The sequence below is a fragment of the Rhodamnia argentea genome, chromosome 6, assembly GCF_020921035.1.
Source record: "Rhodamnia argentea isolate NSW1041297 chromosome 6, ASM2092103v1, whole genome shotgun sequence".
NCBI lineage: Eukaryota > Viridiplantae > Streptophyta > Magnoliopsida > Myrtales > Myrtaceae > Rhodamnia > Rhodamnia argentea.
In genome coordinates this window covers 16016426-16029689 of record NC_063155.1, presented here as the reverse complement: position 1 = coordinate 16029689, position 13264 = coordinate 16016426, and the positions used below count along the sequence as shown (strand labels likewise).

Genomic DNA, 13264 nt, shown 5'->3' with positions numbered 1-13264 from the left:
GAATATGATGATGGCTCAAGACGGTGTGCTTGACTGGTCCATCGACATGAATCAATGCGTTCCGATATCAAGAGGATTTAGCTGCTCAAGATACTTATCCAGCAGTAGATTTTTTTGATTCAACGTCAACTATGCTCAAATATCGAATCATTGGTGAGGAACATCATGAAACTGCGCAAAGAGTTAAGCAAACTTTACAACGACGTTGTAAAGAACTTCAAGGCATTATAACTATCCTTGAATTGAACGAATTAACCGAAAAAGATTGCGATGGAGATTGAACTCTTGGCCGGAGGGTATTTATATAGAATGAACGCACTTGGTATGCTCCCTACAACCTGGGCATTAATTACGTTTTTCAGAGACAACCGCATTCTCCAAAAAAGCAAGAATGCATTAAAAAATAAAAGAAAATCCAAAAAAACAGAATGGAAAAAAGCTTGAGACATAATGAAATAGTTGCCATGACTCTAATTCTCATTAAAGATATTGCATGTGGTTGACTGAGAGAGCGACATCTTTTATCGGACAACATCCCCTACAAATTAATCCAGTGAACGGCTTGAAGCTGCTGCATCTCTTCTAGGATCGGCGGCTGACCGTGAATTTCAAACACCATGGAAAATGGTTGAACGAGCTGATAGCGCCCGAGAAATCATGCCCTTTTACGGCCTGAGTAGACACACAAGCAACTGCAGCCTTGAAGATGGTCAGAAGTTCATCCTCGATGCCTAGCGTGTGTGTGGGCGTTGGCGAGGGTGAGCTTGTCGCGGAACAACACCGAAAGATACACAATCGAAGCATAAATAGCAAAGGATGACAGTAAAATCCAAAAACTCATGAGATATAACGCATACAATCAAAGCACAGGTACCCTCGTCCCAATCCGAAAGTCAAAACTCAACAAACATTTGCATTGACTTCAAATGTCCAAAAGAGAGTTATGCCAAATAAACACAAAACCTCTCATCCTCACCACCAAGAGTGACCACACAAGGCCACCTGCCAAACGGCGGAATCAATACCCGTAAGCCTACATGAGCTTACCCCGTGTAGGAAATAAGGGATGAAATGAGACCAACTCCGCCTAGGTAACTCAATGGTCAAATTGTCAACCAAGTCCATGCTTGAACTTTTACGTGCCTTGATTTCCACTTTTGTGAGTGAAAAAGAAATTACTATAAGATAATGATTGAGTGCGTGAACCTTTCTTAAGGCAAATTTAATGTGTCTTTAATAAGGTGGTATTCTTTTCACAAAAAAATAAAAAACAACTAAGGTGGTATTACCATTAGTATAATTATGCTACTTTCGATTATTATTTTTTTGGTCGACGAACCAAGGAGCTCATTGGGTGTAAAAGGGAATCTTCCCCATTGTTGATATAAGAAATAATCTACAAAAAATACATATCGGCATAATATCTTGAATAAATGGGTATATAGATATCTTATGAATTCGGGGTTGAAGTTCGAGAGTTATCGCTGTTTCACAACTATATAAGATCAAGGGCGTGATGATGCTCTCGATGATAAAAGATTAGCACAAATTAATATCTTTGGACTAAAAGTGCATTTGATTTGAGGTATGGAGTTTATTGCAAAGAAAATTCACCGTGGCGGGAACCTTGGGGGTAAAACCCATGTGTATGTCGTCAATGTGGTTGCGGAGGATGTAAAAGTAAGACCCAATGAATTTCCGAGAGCAATGTAGAACAAAGGTATCCTTTTCGGGGGCAAAAGTGCTATTTTAGTCTTTTGCAATTTTTCCCATCTCCGAACTCACAGAACGGTACTAAAGCATAGGCCCGAAACTTATGAGAATGGGCCCAATCTTTTGCGATCGAGCCCGTTCTTGATCAAGGCCCAAAGAATCTGAAAATGGACCAACCTTTGTGCCGGTCTCTGGAAGCCAAGGCCCGATAGTTGTCAAACGCCGGAACGCAACTCTTTTTCTCGGGTCGGGCGGGTGCGGGTGACGGAAGAAGAACTCGGCTTGAGGGAAATGGAAAGGAGTGCTCGAATTTGGGAGAATAACCGAAAGAAATTCAGGTTCTTCATGATTTTAGGGTTGACGATATTGATCGAATCCAAATCGGAGCCGAAGGGGAGAATGACATCATATCGTATTGGAGTTTTTTTTTTTTTGGGTAATGAACGACACTATTTTTAACATTTTCCGGCAACCACGTTAGCTCCGATTGATCGTCGCCGCAGACTAGATATCTCATGTCAGACTTTTCCAATAAATAGGATTGAATTGGATAACATGTAAAAGGTTTATGATTGAATTATCACAATTGAAATATTTAAGATGTGCTAATTCAATAGATCTATGATTATTTCGATAATTTTCTCGTGAACGTTGAACTATCATCTAGATATCTGTCAAAAAACTATCATCTAGATAATTCTATTTTCGATTTGATTTTAAAAACCGATTTTGAGATGATGTGACAGCCCATAAAATGATATGAATGCGTGAATCACATATACAGAACGTGAATAAATAATACGTGTTACTTAATAAACATAATTTACAAAAGAGTCATCCAAATTTCCAGTATTTCCAAATTACATAAGAAAACATAGGATAAAAGATCTATAAACGTAGATCTCCATTATTTTAATAGAATGGTTCCTATCGATAATTTGCTTTTACTTAAAGAGAAATTCCACTACCACGGATACAATACAAGTGTAATATACGGGTTAATTTGAAATTCCGTTTAACTTAACGAAAAGAGCAACCAATTCCAATCGTGTTTGTCTCTGTAATTGCTCTACACACTTAAAACCACAACCCTAATTCCAAACAGCTAGGTCAGCGGACGGGCGGTTATGAAGCGGAAAGCTCCGGCCTCCGCCAATGCCGCAAGGAACCGATCCCATTTCGTTTGCTTCGCCGCTTCATCTCCGGCCATGATATTCTTATAGTCCAAAGACTCGTCATCATAGATATCCCACCACTTCTGCACCAGCATCTTGATATCTTCCCTTTCCATGTTCTCCTCCTTGCCCGTGTACCGCCACGGCTTCGACCCCGCGGCACAATAGTGAATGACCTTCACCTTGTCCAGCTCGATATTCTCGGGGTGACGCCACAATCATGCGAGCACGAGGTTGTACACATTAGGAATCGGTTTGCAGATGTCCTTGAAGTACATGTTCAAGGAGTCTTGTTCAGCAAATGGAGTTGGAAGTGTGATCTTGAGGGTTTCCGGCAAGTCATGGTAAGTGTCGAGGTTCGGCTGCTACACAAACATGCTGGCGTTGAAGTAGAGAGATGGCTTCGGACCATCGTGGTCGAGCCATTGGACCTCGTCGGGGCACCGTTGGCAATACCTGATTTTGTACCGAGGGGTGTGGCTCCATGTCTTCTCACAGAAGTAGTCCATGACGGCGTAGATGAAACCGTTCGGGAGGTCGAAGAGGCAATCAATGTTGTCCAAATCGAAGCCATTACCTTCACCAGATCTTTTTGTTCAATGTGTTTCGGATCCGGGAACCCGGAAGAGAATGGATGATGAGGCAGGCTCACGGATACTGAGCCTAGCTTTAGTCAGTTATTCACCTAAATTGTTATGTGGGGCTATAAATGACGGGGCCAAATAGGAGCAAGTTATCTTTTATTGCAATCTCAAATTTGATCTTTATAAATCAAATTCAGTTTGACATTATGAGCAAATAGAGGCAAGTAACTCTGATGCCCGAACACCGGTTCGAAAAAAAATCATCCCTTCAACTGGGGTCCAATAGGCATGCGAATACGGTTCCTCGGTATTGCTTGTTTTCTGAAATCATCTAATTGAATGGTTAATATCATCAATTTTTCACGAGCGCATCTTGTGGAAAATGAATACGTTTCCATATCTTTTAGTGAATGGTAAGAAAAATACATAATGACCTTGAGGAGAACATCAATAATTGCAAGTCCGTCTTACCATGCTGCGATAAAAATGCGATAACTAAAGAAGTTGCGAATTCGATAGGACCGACACAAGTGGTATCTACCTTATTTGCACTGACATACCACAAATGAAGACATTTCTTAAAAATAAAAATAAAAAATAAAGTGCACATATAAATCAAAATTCAATTGATTCTAAATAGGAATCGGCTCCTACATTTCTCTTCTATCGTATAAATTCAACGTTAAAAAGGTGTTAAATATAGTATTTGTGAATCTTACGTTAGCCACTAAGTTAGCGTCTTCCTTAGAAGAAGTAGATCAAAGGGATGCTAATAAGCCAGAAAACAGAGATTTCTCATTGCGCCAGAATGGACAATAATACTAAGAAATCGGTCAGCTACAGACACCAAGGACTATGATACTGCCCATCGGGATCTCTGTAAGGTGTTAATGCAGAAAATGAAGCTATATCATCAATTATTTGATCTGGTCCATCAATGTTTGCCGAATTCATTAGGATCACATGCCAAAAGGTATGACCCTACTAATGACACCAATATATCAGAGAAAGAAACTTTAATACTTACAGCAGTTCCCTATAATAAGCATGGATAGACCAAAGAGCCCAACTCAGTTCCGTAGAAATTTAAATTTTGGTGACAATTCGCATATGTCATATAGATAATGGAAGAGAGAGAGAGAGAGAAACAAGAACCTGGAAGAGAGAATGGCGAGGACCTGCATGGGAGGGACGATCTCGACAGTGAGGACCTTCTCGAGGAACTTCCAGGCGATTGGGACGTGGTTGTCCCAGCATATGTGGGACACGAGGAGGTGAGCGAGGTCGACAGAGGGGAGGGAGACGCCGATGGAGCGCGAGGCTGGAGTTGAGCCGAAGAGCCCAGTGGATCGGGTCTCTGTTCTTCTCCTGCGCCGACGGCGTCATCTCCAGCTGCGTGTCCTGCAGCTCCTCCTGTTGGGGCTGTGCCGACACGGTGGCAATCGATTCACCCTCCTTCCTTGCTGTTTTCTTCAGGCGAGGGAACTGCGCGGAGGAGGGAGGAGAGAGAAACCATGAGAGAGAAAATGGGAGAAGACTCGGAAGAATTTTATTTATTTATTTATTTATTTATTTGGTCTTGTGTTTCTATGATGGTTTGACTGGCCATCAATGGAGATCAATATTTTCTTTTAGTTTGTTGACTTTTTGTCAAAGATTTAGCTCCCATTTCCGTAGTTCTTAGCTTCAGTAGGAAAATTGAATAAACCTGAACAATTGCTTACTTCAGTTTAAGCAAGTTGTCATTTGGAAATTTAAAAATATCAATTGAATATCTGTCGTGCGCACATGCACACTCAATTTTATGTGTAGATATACGAATGAATTTTTCAAATGCCCCGATTTTTAAGGTCAAAATACTTGGGCGACAATATTTTGATTAGGTAAAAGGTCAGAAAAAATCGATCCAAATCGCCGGTGGACGATTATACATGAATAAATTGATTGTGTTTGGCATAATGGAATGAAATTCATAATAATGTTTGAAACACGAAATTTTTCGCACTAAAACTCTCATCAAAATTGGCTAGGGCGAGGTTGGCCGTGCCGAGGAGCGAGATGTCGATGCCGACCTCGTCGGCCCTCGTCTCTGGCCAATTGCCGATCCGAGGGAGAACGAAGCAAGAAGGAAGCAAAAGAGGTGGAACACTTTAGGAGAAGAGTAAGGTTTTATTTTTCCAATTGCCGCAAAATTGGACTTGTAAGAACGCGGTAAACTGCTGTTGAGACTATTAATGAAGGTGCAGTTTAGGGATGATTGCGGAGCACGCTAACGTGGCATATTCAATGGCCACTGTATCTTGATTTATTTATTTTTTTGTTAATTGCACTATGGTCCAAAGAATGAATGTGGGTCCACCCTCACATGACCAAGTTGAACTGCGGTAATTAATGGGGGACCGTATTTCCATGAAATTTCTCGTTCTCTGCCTTACACACACAGACGCGCACACACACGTACCCCGGACCCTTACCCGTACCCGTACCGGCCATCAACGCCCCGTCCTCAGACGGCATATCAGCACAACGCAGCGCCCAATTATCCGGAGGCATACCCGTACCCGTAACGGCCATCAACACCCCACCCTCAGATTGCATATCACTACAACGCAACGCCCAATTATCCGGCGGCGTACCCCGTACCCACCGTCAGCGCCCCGTCCTCAGATGACATATCAGCACAACGCAGTGCCCAATTATCAGGCGGCGTACCCATACCCACCACGCATACCCGCACCGCACCACCGGACGGCACATGTGCCGAACGCCACTCCCACCTATTTTTATGGGCTGCCGCCACGGCACCACGGCTGGAACTTCCTGGAGGGGGTGGCGAGGGAGGTCCTCGTGAACTGGATGACAAGTGTGCTCAATAACCTCGGATCCGATGAAGGGGATGGTATTGATGTAGATTCGATATGTGAACGAGTATTCTCGTTCTTGTTAAATTTCATCTGTTTGAAGAGATTTTGCCGGATGATGAGATTGATGTTGTCTTGCTTCTTCTCGATTCACGAAGTTAACCGAAACACTTGGATTTTCCAATGTTGGTTTTCACTTGGCATTTGTTCAAGATGGCGGGATCAAACCTTGGTCGTCTATATTTTCTGTCAACCCAAACTTTTGTTGTGGTGGGGCAGTTGAATATTCTTCCTAACATATTAACATGCGTTTAACATGGCACCCGCGAGACGTTCGAATTATACATAATACAAATATGAACATGCATATCATAAAAGGTTTCGTTTTTTTTTTTTTTTTGGGCGTTTAAAATTAACTATAGAGAATTATTTTAGTGAGTTCGAGCGGTTTGATTTTTGGTCAATTTCAAGCATTTAAAAAGGAGGAAAATGATATATTTTAGAAAATACATATACCGCGATGGTTAACGTGAATCACGAAAGATAAAAGCCCTTTAGCGATATAAACGATTATCGTCAGAATGTTCAAACCACTTGACGAAAAAATTCGAGGACAGCCTTCCAACCAATAAAAAAATCCCGAGCTAGATCACGAGTATCCAAGAATCTTCCATCGAAACAAAAGGAATAAAAGCAGGTCGGTTCAACTTCAGCAGTTGGACTTCTCGGAAGCTTTTTCATTGGCTCGGCAAGCCAGAGACGTGCGCTTCTAAAATATTCACGCATCTTTGGGAATCAGCACGCAGAAATGATTCGTCACCCCCCACCCCCTTCCTTTGCAGGTTGTTGCTATAGTTCCCGACGAAGGGCCCGCAACAAAGTCGCGGGTCAAATCCGGAGAATGAGTTTAACTATCTTCGTCCGAGACAGGATCGTTGTAAATTCCAGTCAGTCCCATGCAAGACCTTCCTATGTGTTACCTTTGTGTCTCCTAGCAAGAAAATGAGTTTGATTTTGTTTTTGCTGTTTGTTTTTCATTTCTGAGGGAAGATCAACGAGCACGAGTCATGACATGTGAACTTACTGTAAGGTAAAGAGTCCACCAGAACAACCACGAATCTTTCTTATTCATCCGCGCCAATGACTAGCACCAAAATAAGGAAACGGATTTATAAGGACACAAATCAGATCTTCCGAAAGATAATTTTTTGAGCAAAAACAATGCAAGTAAACTAGAATATCAACATTACTTAGCTCACCTCCTGGTCAAGGCATTCAAATCTCCAAACACTCTCACCATTATCATCTATCTCATTCCACCACCTCAAACCCACTAAGATACGCCCGCTCACATTTTTCACAACCCAAAAGTCTAGAGCAGCAAGGAAGACCGTCACCACAAAAATGATGACAAAATTATCGAAGAAGAGAGCAGATAATATGTAAAATGACAAAGCAGCAGCCTGCAAGACAAAGAAATATTGAACATTAGAACTCCAAAGTCTTGGTTTAGAAATTATCAAAACTTCCTACAGATACTCTTCTATCTTTACCTTGAAAATAACGTGAAAGAAACATGTCTTTGGGTTGGCGTAGTTCTCTACTACAGGCTGCAGGAAGGAGCAAAAGATTATGCCATGACATAGGAGATTATAGCAAAGAAAGTCATATGAGATGAATTTTTCAAAAGAATCGAATTGTCCACTCCACTGTCAGACTCTGGATAAGTGAAAGCAGCACAATTTCCATCAAACACCTACAGCACGATAGTCCTTAATTTTACCATCATTCGCAATGCTCTTTAGCTCAAGGCCAGAAAGAAGGGGTAAAGCTTCACTATTCCTGGGTATATCTAGCTTTATTACTCCTTCAGGGATCCCATGTCAACTGCTAAACCTGTGGTTGATGAAAAGATAAAAAGTTCACTACGTCCTGACCTCCTACAAAGTTTAAATATGGAAAGATCACTAATTTTCTAAGCAATACAATTCTCCTATACCACAAACTATTGCTAGGTAAGCAAATGAGTTCTATTCAAATAAACAAAGCAGGATTATCCTGCTACAAATGACAAAAAGGATAACAACCGAGACTCGAGATATACAGCAACTCAAGTCATAAGTCCCTTACGGCAGATTTGCCTTCTCTGGTATTTTACTAGTAAATTACACGTTAGCATGTTGCCAAGCCAGTACAAAACATCACAGATTACTCTTGACATGATACCACTACTTAAAACAAGAAAATTATCATCACACCATGCAATCTTGCAAGCAACATCTGCTATAGCTTTCCCCTTCCTACTAGGCACAAGCCCACTGCATCTCGTCACTCCAACTCCAAACTCTTTGAATACCACAACAACTATAAACTAAGCTCGAGAATTTACAAGACATAGTACATCGAGCAAATTAATGAACCCTAAGATTCAGGGAATGATCCACAGAGAAGGCAAACATCATTAAAGAAGGATTTTTCTTTGATCTATCTCTAGTAGGCAGCTTTTCAAAATAACAAGCCAGCTAATACAGCCGTTTGGTATGTTTAAAGCAAACCAAACTAGCTTATGCCAGGGCCACTTTACCAGCTGAAGATTGAATTTTACTCCAAGAGCTATTACTAGGAAATCTTCCAGCAGAAAAAGGCACCCAGACGATTCAGTTGAATTGCTTAACATTTGGCTGAATTCCACGACACAGATTCAATAAGAACTAGGTCCTCAGACCTAGCAGGAGGCCAGTGCCATGCCCCATTCACAATCACATCGGATACCTTCACACTGAGAGCTAATCCAGCATCATAGACTACCCTCGGAGGAAACACATCCCAGAAAAGCCTCCATAGGAAGCCAAGGATCCAGCCAAAAGCAATTGTGTTACCACCAACGACACCATACTTAATCAAGGGCTTAAATTCAGTTCTCAGCTTAAGGAGCTTCCTCCATATAGAGGAAGAGGTAGCAATTAGAATCTATTTACGAGCAGAACCAATTAGAATCCGTAAGTCCACTCCAAAACACCACGATTTCCCATGCAATTAACTTCTACTCTGAAAGATTAGCAAATTCAGGTGAAATCTTCTCCATTTTCTTCTCTCCTTCTTACTCTTAATTCCAGATCCAGACTGTACCCGTGCCTACATCTGAACGACGTAACGCAACTCAAATCTAACTCAATTGAATGAGCAACTCAACGACCTGGCTCTAACTCCGACACGCCGAGACGCAGGCAGATCTCGCTATCGTGCAAAACCGAGCCAACCGATAACATCCAAAGCACGAACGACACCCTACAGGAACGCTCGAGAACCGAACTTGGGCAAAAACACAGAAATCGTCCAAATCGACCCCGGACATGTCGACAGAAATCAAACTCAGCGACGAACAAGAACAAGAGACGACTCGACTCACCTGGCTGGGATCCATGGCGAACGATGAGAGGGTGAAAGAGAAGGATCAGCGGCTGATTTCTCCGGTCAAATGGCAATGTTCATGGACAAATCTGACGCTCCTGAAGGAGAGAGAGAATTGATTTGGAGGGTGAAATGTTAAAGAGGTTTTCACGCGGTGTTTCTGTTGCTCGTATCTTAGCTCATGCTCGTGGATCCATGGTTAAATCTCATAAACAATAATTCTTCACTTTCGCGATTGTACCCCAATCTTTTGTGAAATTCCGTTCAAGTCCCAAATTATCTTTTTTTGGTCTTTTCTATCCCTTCTTGTTCTACATTGCTCTCGGAAATTCACTGGGTCTTTACGCTTACGTCCTCCACAGCCACATTCACGACATATACATAGGTTTTAACCCCGGTGAATTTTCTTCACAATAAACTCCATACCTCAAATCAAATGCATTTTTAATCTAAAGATATTAATTTGTCTTGAACTTTTACCATCGAAAGCATCATCACACCTTCAATTCTATATAATTGTGAAATAACGATAACTCTCGATCGTCAACCACAAATTCATAAAATATCTATATATCCATTTATTCAAGATATTATGCCAACATGTATTTTGCATAGATTATTTCTTATATTAACAATGGGGAAGATTCCCTTTTACCCCTAAAGAGCTGTTTGGTTTGTCGACCAAAAAAATAAAAATCGAAAGCGGAATAATTATACTAACGATAATACCACCTTGGGTTTTTTTTTTCTTTTGGTCAGAATAAAAAACACAGATTTTGTAGCACTTAAAGATTTTGTGAAAAGGCTCCTCCGGACTCAAGCCGATGCCCGATCGGGCGACATGTGTCGGATCCGTAAAATCCAAGTTTTACATGTCACTTTCGGAATCGAGAAGTAGCAAGACAAACATCAATCTCATCATATGATGAGATCTCTTCCAAACAAACCCGACTTAACAAATTGACACAGGACTCGAAACCAGCTTAACATGCCTTAAGACGAAACAAACACGCAAGCAAATGAACGAGAATACTACTCGTTCAAGTATCAAATCTAGGCATCGGTAAAATTCCCGCCTTCGAATACGAGGTTACTGATCACACTTGCCATCGCGTTCACGGCCACCGCGTTCCTCACCCTCCCCGGGAAGTTCCGCCGGGGGTGGTGCTTGGGCGGCGGTGGAGTGGCTGCGGGCACGTATCCTGCCCGGGGAACATGAAAATAGGCGGGAGTGGCGTTCCCCGTCCGAGGGCGCTCTGCAGCTGGAGTAGCCGTGACTGTCTCCTCCTCCAGCTCCGGGGGCGCCTCAACGGGGAACTGCTCGGAGAACTTGTAGGAAAATTTGAGAACGGCCACGGTCTCCAGGGAGGAGGACCGCACTTCACAGCTCCGCACCGTGGGATTCATGTCGCCGGCGCGGCCATACAGAAGCACATCCACCTCGCCGACCACGTAAGTAGTCTTGCGGCCAAAGAAGGACCCCTTCTTGAAGCAGAAGAAGGGGTTCAAGAAGGGCTCCTTCTTCTCGATCTTGAACTTGAGGCGGGTGCCGAGAGGCGCGGCCTCTCTCACGGTGAATTTGAAGGTGTGGTCCTTCCAGGTGTTAGCGGTGCTGCCTTTCTTGTGGACGGGGGTGCGCTGCTTGTTGTCGCTTTGGTCGCCGGAGAGGGAGGCAGCGAGGCGGACATTGCAGGCCTTGAGGTTCGTGGCTGAGATCATGGTTATGTCGACGGATGCCATCGCCTCTGTGCTTGAGGATGGTTCTTGGGAATGTGAAGGAGTTTTGAGAGAGAGGGAGGGTGAGAACGAGAAATGAGAGAGCTAGAGTGCGTGAGGACTGAGTTTGTGTGCTGCTGCCCTTTTATAAGGTAAAGTTCGTCGAAGAAAGCGATGGACTAAGCAGACTCCGCGAGAATTGGATTCAGCAGTCCATCGCTTTCTTCGACGAACTTTACCCAAAATTGGATTCAGCTATGAGCTGAATCCAATTCTCGCGGATTCTGCTTAGTCCATCGCTTTCTTCGACGCACTTTACCTTATAAAAGGGCCGGACGATATAAATCCATATGCTTTTTTTTTTTATCAATATATCCCATTTTTTTTTTTTGTGCCTTTTTTTCTTTTTGTGGAGGTGGGTTTGGTTTCCCACTATAAATTATACTTCACAATCTTTTCTGATCAACTCAAAACAAGCCTAGCAATTGTGAAACTTTCTCAAACGCAAACTCTCAATTCCACTCACAGAAAATCACAAATCTTTCTACCATAGAAATGGCTCCGACCATCGCCTCTGATGCTGCCCCCAATGGCTTCGTGAAACCGAAATGGGATCGCCCGTGTTTATAGATCTTTTACCCTCTGTTTTCTTATGTAATTTGAAAATACTGGAAATCTTGACGACTTTTTTGTAAATTATGTTTATGAAGGAAAACGTATTATTTACTCACGTTCCGCATATATGATTCACGCATTCGTATCATTTTATGGGCTGTCCCATCATCTCGAAATCGGTTTTTAAAATCAAATCAAAAATAGAATTATCTAGATGATAGTTCAACGTTCACAGGAAAATTATCAAAATAATCGTATATCTATTGAATTAGCATATCTTAAATATTTCAATTGTGACAATTCAGTCATAAACCTTTTACATGTTATTCAATTCAATCCTATTGATTGGAAAAGTCTGACATGAGATATTTAGTCAACGCCGATTGTCAATCGAAGGCGACGTGGTTGCCGGGAAATGTTAAAAATAGTGTCGTTCATTACCAAAAAAACATTTAAAAAAAAAACTCCAATAGAAAATGTTGTCATTCTCCCCTTCGGCTCCGATTTGGATTCGATCAATACGGCGAACCCTAAAATCATGAAGACCAGCCATGTCAGTCACATCGACCATCACCATTCTTGACGTTCAACTTCACGTTCGATTTGGCAGATGGAAAACCACCTTAAAGATGGCATCTTTAAGATGGTTTTCGAAACATCTTTCCATCTAAGGTGGATGGAAAACCACCTTGAAGATGGCATCTTTAAGATGGTTTTCGAAACATCTGTCCATCTAAGGTGGTTTTCGAAAACCGTCTTAAAGATGCTGTCCATCTAAGGTGGTTTTCGAAAACCATCTTCATGAAGGGGAAAATGCCAAATCGAACGTGAAGTAATGGTGATGGTCGATGTGACTGACATGGCTGGGCCCTCGTCGCGGGGCCAGTGGGGGTTGAATTTCTTACCGAGTCCGTTCATTCAGTATAAATACCCTCCGGCCAAGAGTTCTCTCCGATACATTTCTCCACTCTCTCTACCAACGAACCGAGATGCCAGAAAATTCAGGTTTTATTTTCTCCGGAACAAAAGGCAGGTCTATATTTGCTTGGGCATGAACGAAATGGAATCCTCGGTACTCATGCTGATATGGGTTTAAGCACTCAATTCTGTCCCCAGTCAAAAATCCCCCGCATTCAGATTGAAAGAAGCTTGAGACATGATGAGACGGTTTCAATTTGTATAAATACAC

General features: G+C 42.2%; 2 protein-coding genes and 1 pseudogene across 2 annotated transcripts; all 3 read right to left on the bottom strand.

Moving 5' to 3' along the window:
• Nucleotides 1-2744: 2744 nt before the first annotated feature.
• Nucleotides 2745-6188, bottom strand: LOC115733788 (annotated as a pseudogene).
• A 1196-nt stretch (nucleotides 6189-7384) lies between these two features.
• On the bottom strand, nucleotides 7385-9895 carry LOC115733810 (Golgi apparatus membrane protein-like protein ECHIDNA). The gene is made up of 4 exons (XM_048280665.1): nucleotides 9743-9895; nucleotides 7887-7943; nucleotides 7593-7796; nucleotides 7385-7477 (listed from the first exon to the last, which is right to left on the bottom strand). Exons 1-4 carry the CDS (start codon nucleotides 9755-9757, stop codon nucleotides 7385-7387), a joined length of 369 nt encoding a protein of 122 aa, XP_048136622.1. The 5' UTR covers nucleotides 9758-9895.
• A 902-nt stretch (nucleotides 9896-10797) lies between these two features.
• LOC125315502 lies at nucleotides 10798-11484 on the bottom strand. Its single transcript, XM_048280664.1, has one exon. It carries the CDS (start codon nucleotides 11482-11484, stop codon nucleotides 10798-10800), a length of 687 nt encoding a protein of 228 aa, XP_048136621.1.
• Between the last annotated feature and the right edge of the window lie 1780 nt (nucleotides 11485-13264).